We start from the raw sequence: 23,419 nt of genomic DNA, 5'->3' as shown, positions 1-23,419 counted from the left end.
CTCAGAGCAGTGACCTGTGAAATCACAGAGATATAAACTGCTAGAAACAAATTATTGGGCCTTGGCTTCTCAGATAATTCAGGCACTTAGAGTAGAACGTAGAAAATGGGTCCTACCCTACCAGTTTTCTTCTTGTTCCCCCTCAAATCCACTGAATAATCCAGCAGCCAAAACACCTCAAGCTCCAGAGTGAGGAAGCCCTAAGGCAATTGTTCCACTCAACCTGCTATTATCTTAAATACAATTTAACATGGCATTACTAAAGTTCCTTAATACACTGTATTCCTTCTGTAGCACACAAGAGCTACAGAAGGAAATAAATATGCATTCATTTGCAATTACCAAAATAACATAGCTCCATTTAATCTGAGTGCTTTTAACTTGTTATTGAAATGAAATTAACATTTTACTGTTAACACACACCTAATATTTCTTCATAGTTTACGAAGAACTACTTGAATGGCTGAAGGACATATTCTTGACAATGTTCTTCATTTATCAATACTTCACAGCTACTAGTCAAAATACTTGATACGGTAGTTACAGGTAATGACCAAAAATGAACTCCAAATATGTGGAACTCATGCTTGTATAATCTTTATCCTAGGGGACACACAATGGTGGGAAGAGGGTAGCAAACGTCCTTGTAATGATCTTTAATCCTGGCCTCAGCACTTCATTACTACCCTTCTACCTATCTCCTACCTTTCTTTAAAATGCTAATTACTTTAGAAGAGGAGAATTCCTAATGAGACCTAACTTACAGATAAGTATTTCAAAAGAGAAAATGGACCCAGAGAGGTTTGGTCTACTTCACAATTTTGTCTAGGGCCAGCAAAGTCCACATAGTTAAAAAGAGGCCTTTAAATTGTTGAAAAGATTTTGAAAATAAAAATAAACACATTCTGAGAAACTCATTTTGAGTATTTAGGTTCCAAAAAAACCAACTAATAATCAACTTATAAAAAGAAAGAAGGTATCACATATGTTTAACTCTATCTCCTTTTCTTCTTAAAGATCCCATTTTATCTGTGGTTTAGGAACTGGGTGGCTAGAATGCCTAAGATGGGAAGAGGGGGAAAAAAAAAAAAGGAAAGGTAAGTGACACTTGATGATAGGAAAGGAATGCATAAAGCCCAAACTTCTAACAATAATTCCACTTCTGTTTTTTCCACCCTCTGTCATTTCAAAGTCACAGTGCTTAGAACCATATGTCAAGTTCAAGCCCAAAGATTTAAAGATTTAAAAAAAAATTTCCCCCCTAGTTATAGCAAATATTCTAAGTTAGATATTCCAGAAAGGCTTGCTTTTCTGGTCTTTATAAAACAACTATGAGGATTTAGGATTGGATAGGATAATTTGATTGACTTCACTAGAAGGCCACCCTTGATTCAAAAATACTCTTGTATTCTCAAAGCTACTTACTTTCATTCTCATTGCCTGGCAAGAATATTAAGTGCTGTTAAACAGAAATCCTTAAAGTTTTGAAAGACTATTTTAATCACAAGTTAATAAATCATTGCTAAGCTGAATATAAAAATTTAAGACAGAAGAATTCCTTACCTGTTGTACAAACTTCTGATCAATGTATCGCTTTGCAATGCTAGGCTGGAAATCAGGGCTCTCCAAAAACCTTAAGAAGAATTCATACACCAACTACAAGACAAAGTGAAATAAAAGCTAAGATGATGCCTATAAAATTTTACCCTAAGTCCTTACTTCATACCAAAAACACACCTCCCTTACCAACTTAGTTAGGATATTTCAGATCTCATTAAAAAATGTCATGAGTTGGTAACAGTTTTTTAAAAACTAAATATATCTGCACAGTTTGGTCTCCTCAGCTTGTAGATTTTGGGATTTATTTATTGCGTTGCATCATTCATTGAAAATATTAACTTACAGGAGCCAGAAAACAAAGACGATGTCTATAAAATATTTAATTTAGAAGACTATCTTGCACTCCATACTCACCGGGAACCCTTCTCCAGTGGATCACTAACCTACCTCAGCTTAATCTCCAGAGTTCCTTAAATGCAGGATCAGAAACCTCCAGGTAAGAGTAAACTGAATTATAAGGAGCAGTGTATCAATACCAATTTAAAAAAAGAGAAAAACTTCAAGTTTTTCTATAAAGCTACAGTGGGAAAAAATTAAATCGAAACCAGGATATCTAATCCACACTTGGGAAGTAATGAACCAAGTCATATAAGTACAGGGCTCAGGAAGAAATGTCTATGCACCACAGTGAATAAACTAGAAGTCCTAACAAGCCTTCAACTAAAAAGTGCCAAACATCTTAAAAATACAGTATTCCCCGCTTAACCATGGGAGCTAAGTTCCAAGACCCCCCACTGGATGACTGAAACCTCAAATGGCACCAAACCCTATTTTCTGTTCATATCTTCTAACCACAAATTTAATGAATTTTCCATCTTAACTAAGCACTGTGGCCATAACTTTTACAGTCTGAGGTGTGACAGCAAAACTAGCATGATTTTTTTTCCTTCCTCAGAATTTCACAGATAGAAGATTCATTCTTACCATAGATCTTAGCAACCTCAGCATATGCTTTTTTTCTTTCCTTATTAAGTTGAGAAATTTCGCCTTTTGCTTAAAGGAAGCACTTTACAGCTTTCTCTTTGGCATGTCTAAACTGCCAGCATCACTACTCTCGCACTTTGGGGCTGTTACTCAGTAAAATATAAGGGTTACTTGAACGCAAGAACTGCAATACCATAACAGTCAACTTGATAACAGAGATAGCTCCTAAGTGACTAATGGGCTGGATATGCTGGACAAAGATATGATTCGCATCTCGGTGGGAGATTTCAACATGCTACTCAGAATGGCACACAATTTAAAGCTTATGAATTGTTTACTTCTGTAATTTTCCACTTAATATTTTCGAACTGCGGTTGACCCCAGGTAACAAACTGCAGAAAGCAAAACCGTGGATAAAGGGGGACTATTGTAATAGCAAAATATTCACTTTCTACCACGAATCAGAATTAAAAGTAATGTTTAGTTCAACTTACCTACATCACACCTACATCTACCTTTCAAGGAGAAAGGCAAAAACACTAAAGTTTTTTTCTATGGTAACCTAATAGCTATAAAAGGCAGGAGTCTAGCACAAAATGTGCCTTAATTTACTAGCTATTAAACAACATATCAAGCTGGCACCCTTAAGAACAAAAAAGGAGGATTAGATCCCAAAGTAAAAATAGTCATTCAATAAACATTTAGGTAGCCAGTTAGGCCACAATATAGAAGGGAGGCGGGGACAATTGCTACACTGAATTTACAGACCTCACAACATAAAAAAAGCATTACCAGATCTCAGCTCTATCATTCACCACAGAAAAGCAAATTTTTACTGCAGTGAGTTCAATAATATGCTAAGGCTAACAATGGTTTTGGGATCTGAGTAAATATTGTTTTGTTTGATTCATCTTTGCCCAACTGTGCAAAAAAAGTGATGCCTATCTGGTCTAATTATTATCTAACTTAATATTTAACGTTAAGTATGAATTAAGAATATAAAGAGGGCTTCCCTGGTGGCACAGTGGTTAAGAATCCACCTGCCAATACAGGGGACACGAGCTCGAGCCCTAGTCCAGGAAGGTCCCACATGCCGTGGAGCAACTAAGCCCGTGCACCACAACTACTGAGCCTCTGCTTTAGAGCCCGCGAACCACAACTACTGAGCCGGCGCACCACAACTACTGAAGCCTGTGCACCTAGAGCCCCCATGCTCCGAAACAAGAAAAGTCACCACAATGAGAAACGCACGCACTGCAACGAAGAGTAGCCCCTGCTCGCTGCAACTAGAGAAAGCCCGTGCGCAGCAACGAAGACCCAACACAGTCAAAAATAAATAAAATTAAAAAAAATTTACCATTCTAACCAGCACCAGTCCCTCCCATCAGGGAACTTGCACAAGCCTCTTAGATAGCCTCATCCACCAGAGGGCAGACAGCAGAAGCAAGAAGAACTACAATCCTGCAGCCTGTGGAACAAAAACCACATTCACAGAAAGATAGGCAAGATGAAAAGGCAGAGGGCTATGTACCAGATGAAGGAACAAGATAAAACCCCAGAAAAACAACTAAATGAAGTGGAGATAGGCAACCTTCCAGAAAAAAATTCAGAATAATGATAGTGAAGATGATCCAGGACCTCGGAATAAGAATAGAGGCAAAGATTGAGAAGATGCAAGAAATGATTAACAAAGACCTAGAAGAATTAAAGAACAAACAAACAGAGAGGAACAATACAATAACTGAAATGAAAAATACACTGGAAGGGATCAATAGCAGAATAACTGAGGCAGAAGAACGGATAAGTGACCTGGAAGACAGAATGGTGGAATTCATTGCTGCAGAACAGAATAAAGAAAAAAGAATGAAAAGCAATGAAGACAGCCTAAGAGACCTCTGGGACAACATTAAACACAACAACATTTGCATTATAAGGGTCCCAGAAGGAGAAGAGAGAGAGAGAAAGGACCCGAGAAAATATCTGAAGAGATTATAGTCGAAAATTTCCCTAATATGGGAAAGGATATAGCCACCCAAGTCCAGGAAGGGTAGAGTCCCATGCAGGATAAACCCAAGGAGAAACACGCCGAGACACATAGTAATCAAACTGGCAAAAATTAAAGACAAAGAAAAATTACTGAAAGCAGCAAGGGAAAAACGACAACATACAAGGGAACCCCTGTAAGGTTAACAGCTGATTTCTCAGCAGAAACTCTACAAGCCAGAAGGGAGTGGCATGATATACATAAAGTGATGAAAGGGAAGACCTACAACCAAGATTACTCTACCCGGCAAGGATCTCATTCAGATTCGATGGAGAAATCAAAAGCTTTACAGACAAGCAAAAGCTAAGAGAATTCAGCACCACCAAACCAGCTCTACAACAAATGCTAAGGGAACTTCTCTAAGTGGGAAACACAAGAGAAGAAAAGGACCTACAAAAACAAACCCAAAACAATTAAGAAAATGGTCATACGAACATACATATCGATAATTACCTTAAACATGAATGGATTAAATGCTCCAACCAAAAGACACAGGCTTGCTGAATGGATACAAAAACAAGACCCATCTATATGCTGTCTACAAGAGACCCACGTCAGACCTAGGGACACACACAGACTGAAAGTGAGGGGATGGAAAAAGGTATTCCATGCAAATGGAAATCAAAAGAAAGCTGGAGTAGCAATACTCATATCAGATAAAATAAACTTTAAAATAAAGAATGTTACAAGAGACAAGGAAGGACACTACATAATGATCAAGGGATCAATCCAAGAAGAAGATATAACAATTATAAATATATATGCACCCAACATAGAAGCACCTCAATACATAAGGCAACTGCTAACAGCTATAAAAGAGGAAATCGACAGTAACACAATAATAGTGGGGGATTTTAACACCTTATTTACACCAATGGACAGATCATCCAAAATGAAAATAAATAAGGAAACAGAAGCATTAAATGACACAACAGACCAAATAGATTTAATTGATATTTATAGGACATTCCGTCCAGAAACAACAGATTACACTTTCTTCTCAAGTGCGCACGGAACATTCTCCAGGATAGATCACATCTTGGGTCACAAATCAAGCCACAGTAAATTTAAGAAAACTGAAATCATACCAAGCATCTTTTCTGACCACAACGCTATGAGATTAGAAATCAATGACAGGGAAAAAAACGTAAAAAACACAAACACATGGAGGCTAAACAATATGTTACTAAATAACCAAGAGATCACTGAAGAAATCAAAGAGGAAAAAGAGGAAATCAGAAAAAATCTAGAAACAAATGACAATGAAAACACGACGATCCAAAACCTATGGGATGCAGCGAAAGCAGTTCTAAGAGGGAAGTTTATAGCTATTCAAGCCTCAAGAAACAAGAAGAATCTCAAATAAACAATCTAACCTTACACCTAAAGGAACTAGAGAAAGAAGAACAAACAAAACCCAAAGTTAGCAGAAGGAAAGAAATCATAAAGATCAGAGCAAAAATAAATGAAATAGAAACAAAGAAAACAATAGCAAGGATCAATAAAACTAAAACCTGGTTCTTTGAGAAGATAAACAAAATTGATAAACCATTAGCCAGACTCATCAAGAAAAAGAGGGAGAGGACTCAAATCAACAAAATTAGAAATGAAAAAGGAGAAGTTACAACAGACACCGCAGAAATACAAAGCATCCTAAGAGACTACTACAAGCAACTCTATGCCAATAAAATGGACAACCTGGAAGAAATGGACAAATTCTTAGAAAGGTATAACCTTCCAAGACTGAACTAGGAAGAAATAGAAAATATGAACAGACCAGTCACAAGTAATGAAATTGAAACTGTGATTAAAAATCTTCCAACAGGGCTTCTCTGGTGGCGCAGTGGTTGAGAATCAGCCTGCCAATGCAGGGGACACGGGTTCGAACCCTGGTCTGGGAAGATCCCACATGCCGCGCAGCAACTCGGCCCGTGAGCCACAACTACTGAGCCAGCGCGTCTGGAGCCTGTGCTCCACAACAAGAGAGGCCGCGATGGTGAGAGGCCCGCACACCGCGATGAAGAGTGACCCCCGCTTGCCACAGCTAGAGAAAGCCCTCGCCCAGAAACGAAGACCCAACACAGCCAAAATTAAATTAATTAATTAAAAAAGTAAATTAAAAAAAAATCTTCCAACAAACACAAGTCCAAGACGAGATGGCTTCACAGGTGAATTCTATCAAACATTTAGAGAAGAGCTAACACCCATCTCAAACTCTTCCAAAAAACTGCGGAGGAAGGAACACTCCCAAACTCATTCTATGAGGCCACCATCACCCTGATACCAAAACCAGACAAAGATACTACAAAAAAAGAAAATTACAGACCAATATCACTGATGAATATAGATGCAAAAATCCTCAACAAAACACTAGCAAACAGAATCCAACAACACATTAAAAGGATCATACACCATGATCAAGTGGGATTTATCCCAGGGATGCAAGGATTCTTCTATATACGTAAATCAATCAATGTGATAAACCATATTAACAAATGGAAGAATAAAACCCATATGATCGGGCTTCCCTGGTGGCGCAGTGGTTGAGAATCTGCCTGCCAATGCAGGGCACACAGGTTCAAGCCCTGGTCTGGGAGGATCCTGTGTGCCGTGGAGCAACTGGGCCCGTGAGCCACAATTACTGAGCCTGCGTGTCTGGAGCCTGTGCTCCGCAACAGGAGAGGCCGCGATGGTGAGAGGCCCATGCACCATGATGAAGAGTGGCCCCCGCTTGCCACAACTGGAGATGGCCCTCGCACAGAGATGAAGACCCAACAGAGCCATAAATAAATAAATTAATTAATTTAAAAAAAAAAAACATATGATCATGTCAATAGATGCAGAAAAAGCTTTTGACAGAATTCAACACCCATTTATGATTAAAACTCTCCTAGAAAGTGGGCATGGAGGGAACCTACCCCAACATAATAAAGGCCATATACGACAAACCCACAGCAAACATCATTCTCAATGGTGAAAACCTGAAAGCATTCCCTCTAAGATCAGGAACAAGACAAGGATGTCCACCCTCACCACTATTATTCAACAGAGTTTTGGAAGTCCTAGCCACGGCAATCAGAGAAGAAAAAGAAATAAAAGGAATACAAATTGGAAAAGAAGAAGTAAAACTGTCACTGTTTGCAGATGACATGATACTATGCATAGAGAATCCTAAAGATGCCACCAGAAAACTACTAGAGATAATTAATGAATTTGGTAAAGTTGCAGGATACAAAATTAATGCACAGAAATCTCTTGCATTCCTATACACTACCGATGAAAAATCTGAAAGAGAAATTAAGGAAACACTACGTTTACCACTGCAACAGAAAGAATAAAATACCTACGGAGACAAAAGACCTGTATGCAGAAAACTATAAGACACTGATGAAAGAAATTAAAGATGATACCAACAGATGGAGAGATATACCATGTTCTTGGATTGGAAGAATCAATATCGTGAAAATGATTATACTACCCAAAGCAATCTACCGATTCAGTGCAGTCCCTATCAAATTACCACTGGCATTTTTTATGGAACTATAACAAATCATCTTAAAATTTGTACGGAGACACAAAAGACTCCAAATAGCCAAAGCAGTCTTGAGGGAAAAAAACAGAGCTGGAGGAATCAGACTCCCTGACTTCAGACTATACTACAAAGCTACAGTAATCAAGACAATATGGTACTGGCACAAAAACAGAAATGTAGATCAATGGAACAGGATAGAAAACCCAGAGATAAACCCACGCACCTATGGTCAACTAATCTATGGCAAAGGAGGCAAAAATATACAATCGAGAAAAGACAGTCTCTTCAATAAGTGGTGCTGGGAAAACTGGACAGCTACATGTAAAAGAATGAAATTAGAACACTACTTAACACCGTACACAAAAAAAAACTCAAAATGGATTAGAGACCTAAATGTAAGACCGGACACTATAAAACTCTTAGAGGAAAACATAGGAAGAACACTCTTTGACATAAATCACAGCAAGATCTTTTTTGATCCACCTCTTAGAGCAATGGAAATAAAAACAAAAATAAACAAATGGGACCTAATGAAACTTCAAAGCTTTTGCACAGCAAAGGAAACCATAAACAAGACAAAAAGACAACCCTCAGAATGGGAGAAAATATTTGCAAACGAATCAACGGACAAAAGATTAATCTCCAACATATATAAACAGCTCATGCAGCTCAATATTAAAAAAACAAACAACCCAATCCAAAAATGGGCAGAAGACCTAAATAGACATTTCTCCAAAGAAGAGATACAGATAGGCAAGAAGCACTTGAAAAGATGCTCAACATCACTAATTATTAGAGAAATGCAAATCAAAACTACAGTGAGGTGTCACCTCACACCAGTTACAATGGGCATCATCAGAAAATCTACAAACAACAAATGCTGGAGAGGGTGTGGAGAAAAGGGAGCCCTCTTGCACTGTTGGTGGGAATGTAAATTGATACAGCCACTATGGAGAACAGTATGGAGGTTCCTTAAAAAACTAAAAACAGAATTACCATATGACCCAGCAATCCCACTACTGGGCATATACCCAGAGGAAACCATAATTCAAAGAGACACATGCACCCCAATGTTCATTGCAGCACTATTTACAATAACCAGGTCATGGAAGCAACCTAAATGCCCTTCGAGAGACGAATGGATAAAGAAGATGTGGTACATATATACAATGGAATATTACTCAGCCATAAAAAGGAACGAAATTGGGTCATATGTAGAGACATGGATGGATCCAGAGACTGTCACACAGAGTGAAGTAAGTCAAAAAGAGAAAAACAAATATCGTATATTAACGCATATATGTGGAACCTAGAAAAATGGTACAGATGAGCTGGTCTGCAGGGCAGAAATTGAGACACAGATGTAGAGAACAAGCGTATGGACACCAAGGGGGGAAAGTGGTGGGGGTGGGGGTGGTGGTGGTGTGATGAATTAGGCAATTGGGATTGACATGTATACACTGATGTGTATAAAATTGATAACTAATAAGGACCTGCTGTATAAAAAAAAATTTACCCTTAAAAAAAAGACTATAACAAGAAAAAGTAGAAGTTGATATCAATTTTTTATTTATAAATAATTTTCTAATCAACCAACTACATAGATAATTTTGCTTTGGGGTAACACATGCAAAAAGATACACAAAAATTATCACAGAGTCCTGTGAAGTGTTAGTACATTCTCACAAACTGCTATGCAGTTTCACTGGCACAACCTGCTCAGTGCCTATTTTCATCTCTAATACTGGGCTACTGTGGATATTGTGATAAAATTAGAAATATATATTTGGTCTTCATCCCTGGTTATTGGCAGAGGGCTCCTAAACCCGTGGAATTTCCTAGGCAATAAAGAGTGAGAAGAAGATCTTTTGTTATTCATAATAAGCCCCTTTCAACCACAGTTTATGGTTATGAGTTTATGCTAATGAGGTGACTCTGGAGGATGAAGGCTGGTTATCAGAGGAACCAACCACAGTATCAGAGGGTTGGAACTTTCAGCCCAAGCCCCATCCTCCAGGAAGAGGAGAAGAAGATTGAGTTTAATCACCAATGGCCAATTATTTAATTTATCATGCCTACGTGATACAACCATCAGAAACATCCTGAACAAAGGGGTTTGAAGAACTTCTGGGTCGGTGAACACATCAAAGTGCTGGGAGGGTGCTTCATGGAAAATCCAAGCCCCTTCTCCACACCTTACCCTATGCATCTCTTCTATTTGGCTGTTCCTGAGTTATATCCTTTATAATAAACTGGTAACAGTAAGTAAAGTGTTTCCCTGAGTTCTGTGAGCTGTTATAACAAATTACTGAACCAGAAGAGTGGGTCATGGTAACCCCAGATTTATAGTCAGTTAGTCAGAAGTATGGGAGGCCCAGACTCTCGACGGCCATCTGCAGTGATGGCAAGACCCCAGTCTTGTTGGACTGAGCCCTTAACCCCTGGGGTCCTTGCTAACTCTGGGTAGTTAGTGTCAGAATGAATAAATTGTAGGACACCCAGGTGATGTTCACAGAGAGCTGGAGAATTTCTTGGTGCGGAAAATCTATATATTTGGTGTCAGAAATGTTGAGGGTAGAAGAAACAAATTTTCCTTTAACTATGTTTAGCGTGAACAGATAGCAGGTAAGCTCCAAAAAGCTCATTCACGTACTGGGGAGGTAAGACAAAAATAAAAACATATAAAATGGTATATACACAAAAACTATATGTCACAAACTATGAGTTTAGGAGACATTTAGAAAAGGGCTATATCATTGTGGAATAAGGTCAACAGGAAAGTTTTAAGGAGGACATAAAACTTGAGCCCTGCATTAGGTGTGATTTTGGACAAATAGAGAAGAAAGAGGAGGGCTTTTATAAGAAAGGTAGATGTCTCAAGAAGAAGATGGTGTAGTGTAGGGGCTGGTGGGTATGAAATCAGAGACTCTTTACGTAGATTCCAAGTTAAAAGCTGTGGTAAGGAGGGGCCAAGTTAGCCCTGAGTCAAGCATGGCATGCATTCACCTGTATATTCTACCTCTTAAGATGTACACCAGAAATTCAGGGCTTAAGCCTTATTAGTTTTAACAGTAATAGCACGTCTTTTGGGAGACTTACATGACATCAAGCTCCAGATCAAAATGAATCCTCTAAATCACATATACAGTTGAAACCTGCACCTATCACAGATATGACATATCATTTCCTACACAGTTTTCATCTGCATCACTTACCTGACACAGTGAACATTAATTAAGTGACCAGTCAAGATGAGCAGCAAAAAGTTTTTATGCAACCAACTTAGCACCACTGAAGAGATGATGACAAAAGGTTAAATACATGTTGAGTAATCCCAAACAGAGGTAGAAAAACACGAGTGACCTACAGAGCTAAAAATCTTCAATATGGCACAACTAAGACTATGCTTATAAAACTGTACCCCGCCCCCACTGTCACTGTCTCTATACCCTTTATCCTGCATTACTTTTTTTCTTGTATTTATCACACCCTGACATAGTATTATTTATTCTTTTCCCCTAGAGTGTAAGACAGTTTGCTTATTACTTCAATGCTTTACCCCCAATATTTAGAATAATGCCTGAAACACAACAGATGCCCAATAAATATTTGCTGAATGAATGAAAATCATAGTTGAGAAACTGTATTTCTGTATTAAAGTTTCTCTATGTTCTTCCACATGAAAAAAGAATTTGCTTCAAGAACCTAACAAACAGTGCTGCAAAGGGACAATAGATACTTTCAGCAATGGGCTTATTTCTCTAATAAAATGGCAATCTTCACGTATGTTCAAGGTCCTCCTATTCCTGTAATCCAAAAAATACCCTAAAAGATGAAAGATAACTAAAAAGTGTAAGGAAAGAAGGATAATCTTAGCATTCTATTCAGTACTGACTGTGCCATTCCTAAGGTAGTTAAAATAAAATATATAAAATTCTGGTCTTTACCAATAAAAGATTTTAGAAGGTATACCACAAAACAGCATAGATCATTAATGTATTTGAAAATAAGACCTATACAAAAAGCTAAAGGAACTAGAAATGTTTGGCTTAGAAAGGGAGACTTAAAAGCAACTTTAATGATTTACAAATACACAAAGGCTCTTTTTCCAGGAGTATGCTGACTGAATGTTTTCCAACCTCCATTAAGAGGAAGCTAATTTAAATGGGGCTTTAAAAATTGATTTAATATTTGAAAGAATTTATATAAGAATTAACATATACTAAATTCAATGATGATATTAAGTGCCTAGAACACTGCCTGGGACATAGCAAACACTAACAAAATCTTAGTTCTATAAGAATCTGGGTTTTTTTTTTTCTCCTTTTAAAAATAGGACATATTCTACACAAACCTTGAATAGCTTAAATATGATCAGCCTATTTTTCCGCTGCTCTTTTAACCATAATAATTAAAAAGGTAATTAATAACAAATAACTATTTACAATTAAAAAGGTCAAAGTAATGAAAATGTTTCTCAACCTTAAAATAAGGATAAAAGATGTTCCTTTTCTATTTCTGTGCCTAAGTGTTGGTGCATTAAGTCACAGTCCCTATAATTTTTGATTCTTAGAACATGCAAATATTTAAAATATAGCATCTGGTCAAGAGCTATTTGGATGTGAAGGTGTACATTATAAAATATATATGTCCCCACTTTAAATTTCTACTTAATACAGATCATAAAGAAGAGCCTCTGGTTCCTCAAATCAAATTATCCTAAAAAGGTCTGTGTTCTATTCAGTATCCTACATAATTATATCTTAATTATCTGTGCCAAAAAAGAAGATAGTTGATAAAAGAAAATAAAAATACTACATAACCTGCCTGTATTCCAGGCTAGTATAGCAGTCATGCCTAATTATCTAGAAGTAGGTATATAGAAAATTACTGTCTTGTTGGTCTTCAATAAATACAAAGCAATAATACTTAGGAAAGAAAATTTAAAAATAACTTATAGCTGTTTTACATCAGTAATTATCATATAATACTCAGTAAATTAAAAGATATGGCCAATCCACTATCCCCAGTGCTAAAATGGCCTTTCTTTTGTTCTTTTCTTCCGTGTTTCTTTATACCATTTATTCCATTGTTCATTAGTATTTCCATTACAGTGTGAAAAAAAAGTAAAAAGAAATTGTAAATTAGCACCTTTTTAGAAAATTCACAAAAAGGTTGAAGAAACAAAAATTTGAAAGGTCTGAAATTACTTGAGATTATTCCCCTCATTAACTAAACTTAATGTTTATTTTTCATCCTGGCAAATTAATTTCTAGCATCAAAGACCTGATAAGCTAAATGTAAAATATAAACTTTTAGTAAAAAAAAAAAAAATTCCAGGTGACATGATTCAAGGTATACTAACAACAAGGAAAGAAATTTTCATTGAGAAAACTTCATCAGTGCTACTCTCTATAATTTCATTCATCAGAACAGCTTTAACATTCCACTCTAAAAAAAGTACGACTAAATAATGATGTAGCTACTGACAAATCCTATCAATCAGTTCACTTCGCATTTAACAGACCATCTGACAGCCAAATTTAAAAACTGTATACCAAAATTTAGTTACTAGAAAGATTTTTAACTATAAACATATATATCCAGAGTAGAGCTTTTTTTTTTTTTTGCAATCCTGCTTTATTTTTTTATTTTTTTTAATCAGTCATCAATTTTATACACATCACTGTATACATGTCAATCCCAATCGCCCAATTCAGCACACCACTATCCCCACCCCACCGCAGTTTTCCCCCCTTGGTGTCCATATGTTTGTTCTCTACATCTGTGTCTCAGCTTCTGCCTTGCAACCCGGTTCATCTGTACCATTTTTCTAGGTTCCACATACATGCGTTAGTATACGATATTTGTTTTCCTCTTTCTGACTTACTTCACTCTGTATGACAGTCTCTAGATCCATCCACGTCTCAACAAATGACTCAATTTCGTTCCTTTTTATAGCTGAGTAATATTCCATTGTATATATGTACCACAACTTCTTTATCCATTCGTCTGTCGATGGGCATTTAGGTTGCTTCCATGACCTGGCTATTGTAAATAGTGCTGATATGAACATTGGGGTGCATGTGTCTTTTTGAATTACGGTTTTCTCTGGGTATATGCCCAGTAGTGGGATTGCTGGGTCATATGGTAATTCTGTTTTTAGTTTTTTAAGGAACCTCCATACTGTTCTCCATAGTGGCTGTATCAATTTACATTCTCACCAACAGTGCAAGAGGGCTCCCTTTTCTCCACACCCTCTCCAGCATTTGTTGTTTGCAGATTTTCTGATGATACCCATTCTAACTGGTGTGAGGTGATACCTCACTGTAGTTTTGACTTGCATTTCTCTAGTAATTAGTGATGTTGAGCATCTTTTCATGTGCTTCGTGGCTGTCTGTATGTCTTCTTTGGAGAAATGTCTATTTAGGTCTTCTGCTCATTTTTGGATTGGGTTATTTGTTTCTTTAATATTGAGCTGAATGAGCTGTTTATATATTTTGGAGATTAATCCTCTGTCCACTGATTCATTTGCAAATATTTTCTCCCATTCTGAGGGTTGTCTTTTCGTCTTGTTTATGGTTTCCTTTACTGTGCAAAAGCTTTGAAGTTTCATTAGGTCCCATTTGTTTATTTTTGTTTTTATTTCCATTACTCTAGGAGGTGGATCAAAAAAGATTTTGCTGTGATTTATGTCAAAGAGTGTTCTTCCTATGTTTTCCTCTAAGAGTTTTATAGTGTCCAGGCTTACATTTAGGTCTCTAATCCATTTTGAGTTTGTTTTTGTGTATGGTGTTAGGGAGTATTCTAATCTCATTCTTTTACATGTAGCTGTCCAGTTTTCCCAGCACCACTTATTGAAGAGACTGTCTTTTCTCGATTGTATATCTTTGCCTCCTTTGTCATAGATTAGTTGACCATAGGTGCGTGGGTTTATCTCTGGGCTTTCTATCTTGTTCCATTGATCTATGTTTCTGTTTTTGTGCCAGTACCATATTGTCTTGATTACTGTAGCTTTGTAGTATAGTCTGAAGTCAGGGAGTCTGATTCCTCCAGCTCTGTTTTTTTCCCTCAAGACTGCTTTGGCTATTCGGGGTCTTTTGTGTCTCCATACAAATTTTAAGATGATTTGTTCTAGTTCCGTAAAAAATGCCATTGGTAATTTGATAGGGATTGCATTGAATGTGTAGATTGCTTTGGGTAGTATAGTCATTTTCACAATATTGATTCTTCCAATCCAAGAACATGGTATATCTCTCCATCTGTTGGTATCATCTTTAATTTCTTTCATCAGTGTCTTATACTTTTCTGCATACAGGTCTTTTGTCTCCCTAGGTAGGTTTATTCCTAGGTATTTTAATCTTTTTGTTGCAATGGTAAATGGGAGTGTTTCCATAACTTCTCTTTCAGATTTTTCATCATTAGTGTATAGGAATGCAAAAGATTTCTGTGTATTAATTTTGTATCCTGCAACTTTACCAAATTCATTAATTATCTCTAGTAGTTTCCTGGTGGCATTTCTAGGATTCTTTATCTATAGTATCATGTCATCTGCAAACAGTGACAGTTTTACTTCTTCTTTTCCAATTTTCATTCATTTTATTTCTTTTTCTACTCTGATTGCCGTGGCTAGGACTTCCAAAACTCTGTTGAATAATAGTGGTGAGGGTGGACATCCTTGTCTCGTTCCTGATCTTAGAGGAAATGCTTTCAATTTTTCACCGTAGAGAATGATGTTTGCTGTGGGTTTGTCATATATGGCCTTTATTATGTTGAGGTAGGGTCCCTCTATGCCCACTTTCTGGAGAGTTTTTATCATAAATGGGTGTTGAATTCTGTCAAAAGTTTTTTCTGCATCTATTGAGATGATCATATGGTTTTTATTCTTCAATTTGTTAATATGGTGTATCACATTGATTGATTTACATATATTGAAGAATCCTTGCATCCTTGGGATAAATCCCACTTGATCGTGGTGTATGATCCTTTTAATGCGTTGTTGGATTCTGTTTGCTAGTATTTTGTTGAGGATTTTTGCATCTATATTCATCAGTGATATTGGTCTGTAATTTTCTTTTTTTGTAGTGTCTTTGTCTGGTTTTGGTATCAGGGTGATGGTGGCCTCATAGAATGAGTTTGGGAGTGTTCCTTCCTCTGCAATTTTTGGGAAGAGTTTGAGAAGGATGGGTGTTAGCTCTTCTCTAAATGTTTGATAGAATTCACCTGTGAAGCCATCTGGTCCTGGACTTTTGTTTGTTGGAAGATTTTTAATCACAGTTTCAATTTCATTACTTGTAACTGGTCTGTTCATATTTTCTATTTCTTCCTAGTTCGGTCTTGGAAGGTTATACCTTTCTAAGAATTTGTCCATTTCTTCCAGGTTGTCCATTTTATTGGCATAGAGTTGCTTGTAGTAGTCTCTCAGGATGCTTTGTATTTCTGCTGTGTCTGTTGTAACTTCTCCTTTTTCATTTCTAATTTTATTGATTTGAGTCCTCTCCCTCTTTTTCTTGATGAGTCTGGCTAATGGCTTATCAATTTTGTTTATCTTCTCAAAGAACCAGCTTTTAGTTTTATTGATCTTTGCTATTGTTTTTTTTGTTTCTATTTCATTTATTTCCACTCTGATCTTTATGATTTCTTTCCTTCTGCTAACTTTGGGTTTTGTTTGTTCTTCCTTCTCTAGTTTCTTTAGGTGTAAGGTTAGATTGTTTACTTGAGATTTTTCTTGTGGCTTTAGGTAGGCTTGTATAGCTATAAACTTCCCTCTTAGAACTGCTTTTGCTGCATCCCATAGGTATTGGGTCGTCGTGTTTTCATTGTCATTTGTCTCTAGATATTTTTTGATTTCCTCTTTGATTTCTTCAGTGATCTCTTGGTTATTTAGTAACGTATTGTTTAGCCTCCATGTGTTTGTGTTTTTTAAGTTTTTTTCCCTGTAATTCATTCCTAATCTCATAGCATTGTGGTCAGAAAAGATGCTTGATATGATTTCAATTTTCTTAAATTTAATGAGGCTTGATTTGTGACCCAAGATGTGATCTATCCTGGAGAACGTTCTGTGCGCACTTGAGAAGAACGTGTAATCTGCTGTTTTTGGATGGAATGTCCTATATATATCAATTAAATCTATCTGGTCTATTGTGTCATTTAAAGCTTCTGTTTCCTTATTTATTTTCATTTTGGATGATCTGTCCATTGGTGTAAATGAGGTGTTAAAATCCCCCACTATTACTGTGTTACTGTCGATTTCCTCTTTTATAGCTGTTAGCAGTTGCCTTATGTATTGAGGTGCTTCTATGTTGGGTACATATATATTTATAATTGTTATATCTTCTTCTTGGATTGATCCCTTGATCATTATGTAGTGTCCTTCCTTGTCTCTTGTAACATTCTTTATTTTAAAGTCTATTTTATCCGCTATGAGTATAGCTACTCCAGTTTTCTTTTGATTTGCATTTGCATGGAATATCTTTTTCCATCCCCTCACTTTCAGTCTGTATGTGTCCCTAGGTCTAAAGTGGGTCTCTTGTAGACAGCATATATATGGGTCTTCTTTTTGTATCCATTCAGCACACCTGTGTGTTTTGGTTGGAGCATTTAATCCATTCACGTTTAAGGTAATTATCGATATGTATGTTTGTATGACCATTTTCTTAATTGTTTTGGGTTTGTTTTTGTAGGTCCTTTTCTTCTCTTGTGTTTCCCACTTAGAGAAGTTCCTTTAGCATTTGTTGTAGAGCTGGTTTGGTGGTGCTGAATTCTCTTAGCTTTTGCTTGTCTGTAAAGCTTTTGATTTCTCCATCGAATCTGAATGAGATCCTTGCCGGGTAGAGTAATCTTGGTTGTAGGTTCTTCCCTCTCATCACTTTAAGTATATCATGCCACTCCCTTCAGGCTTGTAGAGTTTCTGCTGAGAAATCAGCTGTTAACCTTATGGGAGTTCCCTTGTATGTTATTTGTCGTTTTTCCCTTGGTGCTTTTAATAATTTTTCTTTGTCTTTAATTTTTGCCAATGTGATTACTATGTGTCTCGGCGTGTTTCTCCTTGGGTTTATCCTGTACGGGACTCTCTGCGCTTCCTGGACTTGGGTGGCTATTTCCTTTCCCATTTTAGGGAAGTTTTTGACTATAATCTCTTCAAATATTTTCTCTGGTCCTTTCTCTCTCTCTTCTCCTTCTGGGACCCTTATAATGCGAATGTTGTTGCGTTTAATGTTGTCCCAGAGGTCTCTTAGGCTGTCTTCAGTTCTTTTCATTCTTTTTTCTTTAGTCTGTTCCGCAGCAGTGAATTCCACCATTCTGTCTTCCAGGTCACTTATCCGTTCTTTTGCCTCAGTTATTGTGCTACTGATTCCTTCTAGTGTAGTTTTCATTTCAGTTATTGTATTGTTCCTCTCTGTTTGTTTGTTCTTTAATTCTTCTAGGTCTTTGTTAATCATTTCTTGCATCTTCTCAACCTTTGCCTCCATTCTTATTCCGAGGTCCTGGATCATCTTCACTATCATTATTCTGAATTCTTTTTCTGGAAGGTTGCCTATCTCCACTTCATTTAGTCGTTTTTCTGGGGTTTTTTTCTTGTTCCTTCATCTGGTATATAGCCCTCTGCCTTTTCATCTTGTCTATCTTTCTGTAAATGTGGTTTTTGTTCCACAGGCTGCAGGATTGTAGTTTTTCTTGCTTGTGCTGTCTGCCCTCTGGTGGTTGAGGCTATCTAAGAGGCTTGATGGGAGGCTCTGGTGGTGGGTAGAGCTGACTGTTGCTGTGGTGGTCAGAGCTCAGTAAAACTTTAATCCACTTGACTGTTGATGGGTGGGGCTGGGTTCCCTCCCTGTTGGTTGTTTTGCCTGAGGCAACCCAACACTGCAGCCTACCCGGGCTCTTTGGTGGGGCTAATGACAGACTCTGGGAGGGCTCACGCCAAGAAGTACTTCCGAGAACTTCTGCTGCCAGTGTCCTTGTCCCCACGGTGCAACAGAGCCACTCCCCACCTCTGCAGGAGACCTTCCAACACTAGCAGGTAGGTCTGGTTGAGTCTCCCCCATGGTCACTGCTCCTTCCCCTGGGTCCCGATGCGCACACTATTTTGTGTGCGCCCTCCAAGAGTGGGGTCTCTGTTTCCCCCAGTCCTTTCAAAGTCCTGCAATCAATTCCCACTAGGCTTCAAAATCTGATTCTCTATGAATTCCTCCTCCCGTTGCCGGATCCCCAGGTTGGGAAGCCTGACTTGGGGCTCAGAACCTTCACTCCAGCGGGTGGACTTCTGTGGTATAAGTGTTCGCCAGTCTGTGAGTCACCCACCCAGCAGTTATGGGATTTGATTTTACTCTGATTGCGCCCCTCCTACCGTCTCATTGTGGCTTCTCCTTTGTCTTTGGATGTGGGGTATCTTTTTTGGTGAGTTCCAGTGTCTTCCTGTCGATGACTGTCCAGCAGCTAGTTGTGATTCTGGTGTTCTCACAAGAGGGAGTGAGAGCACGTCCTTCTACTCCGCCATCTTGGTTCCTCTCCCCCAGAGTAGAGCCTTTTAATCAGAAGACCATGGCTTTGTAATATTTCTTGGGTATCTATGAATTTGTCTTGAGAGAAAACTCATTTTTAAAAAATCATATTTTGAAAGCAACTCACCATCTCCTAAAATGTTAAGAACCAGTAGTTTTAGTGAATTTAAGTGAAACTTCAAATCATACCAGTGAAAAACAGAAAGCACATTGTATATATGGCTGAATATTTACTGTTAATTCTCAAGGGCATATAAAAATATCTTAATAGAAAAATTGTTTTTAAAAATTCAAAGACTGAGATTTTTTTTCAGGTTATCCAACTACATGTGATTAAAATATATATATAACTTACTGGCTAATGAGAATTTCATGCTTCTAAAACCTTTGCATTATTAAACCTAGCATCACTTATTTTATACCAACTATGGCATGAAATTTCAGATGAACCCTGTGCAGTGCTATTAAAACATAGTTTACCACTTCAGATTTTCTATTCTATAAGCTCTAATGTGCTGATAAATCTCAAAAATTTTATCAGTTTACACTAATCCTAGGATTCCTCTTCCATTTTATTTGGATGTATAGGTGCTAGACACAGTGAATAAATAATGAGGCAGACTATTGCTTTAAAGTATCCCAAATAGTTTAGAATATAAATTTCTTTCTCATCTTTTATAATAACAATAGAATGAAATGGCACTAATAAATGTAAGTCCTGGTAAAATAAAAAATCAACAATACAATCTGGAGGAATTCCCTGGTGGTCCAGTGGTTAGGTCTCCACACTTTCACTGCTGAGGGCCTGGGTTCAATCCCTGCTTGGGGAACTAAGATCCCGTGAGCCATGTAGTGTGGCCAAAAACAAACAAACAAACAATACAATCTGAAGCAACACCGAGCACCCATGTATAAAAGCAAGGTTCCTCTCTATCTCCCAGGAACTATGTAGAAAATAGCTGATGTTATCCATCCTATTGTCATTAACAAATCTATCATTTTTCATTTTACTCAGGACAGACTCTTGCCTCCAATGGTTCAAGCCTGTGGCAGGCATTGTTGCTTAGCTAATCTAATACCCATTCCCTTTCCCCTGCATGTCTCTACTACTGAAGCTGTAAAAACTAAATATTGATTCTGTCAGTCTGCCTTTCAACTAGAGTAATGGAAAAATGAAAAAGAGTATGGAAAAAAGAAAAATTAAAGGCAATCCAACAAAATGAAGAGATAAGAAAAACAAAAAGATTTCAAGAGAAAGTGATATATATAGACAGAAGCAAAGAGCCAACATATGAATAGCAGGTATTCCCAAAGAGGAAAACAATGTGGTGGAACAAAAGAAATACTAAAAAGTATTATTGAAGAAGACTTTTCAGAAATAAAAGTGGTTTTTTTTACAGCAAAAGAACACTATTCAACTGGGAAAACTGATGTAGAAAAATCAACACTTATGTATAGACCAATAAAAGCAATTGGCGGGACTTCCCTGGTGGCGCAGTGGTTAAGAATCCACCTGCCAGTGCAGGGGACACGGGTTCGAGCCCTGGTCCAGGAAGATCCCACATGCCGAGGAGCAACTAAGCCCGTGTGCCACAACTACTGAGCCTGTGCTCCAGAGCCCGCGAGCCACAACTACTGAAGCCGGCACGCCTAGAGCCCACGCTCCGCAACAAGAGAAGCCACTGCAATGAGAAGCCCATGCACTGCAGCGAAGAGTAGCCCTTGTTCAACGCAACTAGAGAAAGCCTGCACGCAGCAACGAAGACCCAATGCAACCAAAAAAAACCCCCAAAAACCAATTGGCCATTAAAGGAAAAATATCCTTTGGGCGTCCAGGCAGAAAGACCAAGAATATAAGAGGAAAAAAATCAGAATGAAATAAGAAGACAATGGAATAACATATTTAAGGTACTTAAGGAAATTAAGGAAAGAAGCTGAACCAAGGATTTTATATCAATTCAAATTGATCTTTAAACATAAATGCTAGAGACAAACTGAGATGAAACATGCAACAACTCAGGAAGTAGTCTTCCCATGAGCCCTTCTACTAAAGAACTTCAAATTACCAAGAAATGGTCAGAGAAACTTTTCATAAGGATTGATAGTAAATGTTAAATATATTACCTGTAGAACTAACGACAAGTGTTGGGCATAAAGGTGACAGAATAGTATAAAATCAGTTATATATTCTAACTATGTACAGCTATCAAAAATAAGGAGTTGGAGGAGGGGAAGGAGAAGAGTATGGGAAGTAGAAGAAGCTCTGAATTGCCATGTAAGTATTTACTGTGAAAGTAAAAGGCTATTACTTTACATGAGATGCTAGAGGAGAAGGAAGTGGGGGAAGAAAAGACTACTTATTACCTTCAATATTGTTCATTCTGAGAATCAATAAACTAACTACAGAAGAGGGAACCAAGGGTATCATTTAAAGATATCAGCATAAAGGTAACCATAACAAAAAATATATACCTCTTCCTAAATATCTAAAGTATATATTTTAAAAAATGGGAAGGCAAAGAAATCAGATAGTATAGTTTAAAAAAATTGTGCTAGATTCCACTCAGATGTTATCCCATTCAGTTCCTACAAGGCCCTGTTTTAGGCCAGTTTCATAAAGGAGGATGCAGAGAAATTTAACAGCTTAACTAAGCCCATTTCTGTAGAAAAGTTATCAAAACTGGGATTTGAGTAGAAGTCTGTCACCAGTATCATTTCCATTTCACCATACGTTGTAATGATACTAATTCTCTTTATCTCTTGTTAGAATGTGTATATATAAACTTTTGTTCCATTTAACTAAGGCACATCTGTACCTGTATAATTATACCTTTAAAAAGTCATTTATGGGCTTCCCTGGTGGCGCAGTGGTTGAGAATCTGCCTGCCAATGCAGGGGACACGGGCTCGAGCCCTGGTCTGGGAGGATCCCACATGCCACGGAGCAACTGGGCCCGTGAGCCACAATTACTGAGCCTGCGCGTCTGGAGCCTGTGCTCCGCAACAAGAGAGGCCGCGATAGTGAGAGGCCCGCGCACCACGATGAAGAGTGGCCCCCGCTTGCCACAACTAGAGAAAGCCCTTGCACAGAAACGAAGACCCAACACAGCCAAAAATAAATTAAAAAAAAAAAAGTCATTTATGAGGGCTAAAAAAGAAAAAGTGATAGCTAGTAGGAGATCTTATTTATTGGTGCTTAAGGAAGCTAAAAAGGTATGAATTAAACTTCATAAGAATTTGTATGTACTTGTTTTAGAGCCATAGATGATATCTAGAGGAGGCAGTAAAGCTTTTAATAATGGAGAGCAGGGACTCTGGAGTAACACTTTTGTTGTAAATCTTATTCTACCACTTACTTTTTGTATAATCTTGGGCAGGATTCTTAATCTATTTTAGCTTCATCTAAGCTTATCTATAAAATATGAACAATACCTACTTTATAGTTTTACTATAGAGATTAAATAAGATGATGTATATGTAATATAATTAGCTAAAAATGATCAGCAGTCTCATAAATAATGCTGTTGGTCATATGTAGGTAAATACATTCAAGTCTCCAGAACAACACTTCACTGTGCTTGCCTGCAGATTTTAGGTCACTAATACTATCTTAAAAATACAAAAGTCATCTGGTCAGAATAGCTATTATCAAAAAGACCACAAATAACAAATGTTGGTTAGGATATGGAGAAAAGGGAAGACTTGTGCACTATTAGTGGGAATGTAAATTGGTGCAGGCACTGTGGAAAATAGTAGGGAGGTTCCTCAAAAAACTAAAAATAGAACTTCCATAGGACCC

At 37.5% G+C, this 23,419-nt stretch overlaps 1 protein-coding gene across 2 annotated transcripts in view; it reads right to left on the bottom strand.

Annotated features, from left to right (window-relative positions):
• The window catches only part of PPP2R5A (protein phosphatase 2 regulatory subunit B'alpha), a 98,766-nt gene that overhangs the window by 15,331 nt on the left and 60,016 nt on the right, over positions 1–23,419 (bottom strand). For both annotated transcript variants that reach the window (XM_082471847.1, XM_082471848.1), the window contains exon 4: positions 1,564–1,656. In XM_082471847.1, the coding sequence (XP_082327973.1) occupies positions 1,564–1,656 (93 nt within the window). The remainder of the gene's footprint in view (positions 1–1,563; positions 1,657–23,419) is intronic.

The sequence above is a fragment of the Balaenoptera physalus genome, assembly GCF_965194825.1.
Source record: "Balaenoptera physalus genome assembly, chromosome: 1".
Taxonomy (NCBI): domain Eukaryota; kingdom Metazoa; phylum Chordata; class Mammalia; order Artiodactyla; family Balaenopteridae; genus Balaenoptera; species Balaenoptera physalus.
This window is presented reverse-complemented; position numbering and strand designations above follow the sequence as displayed.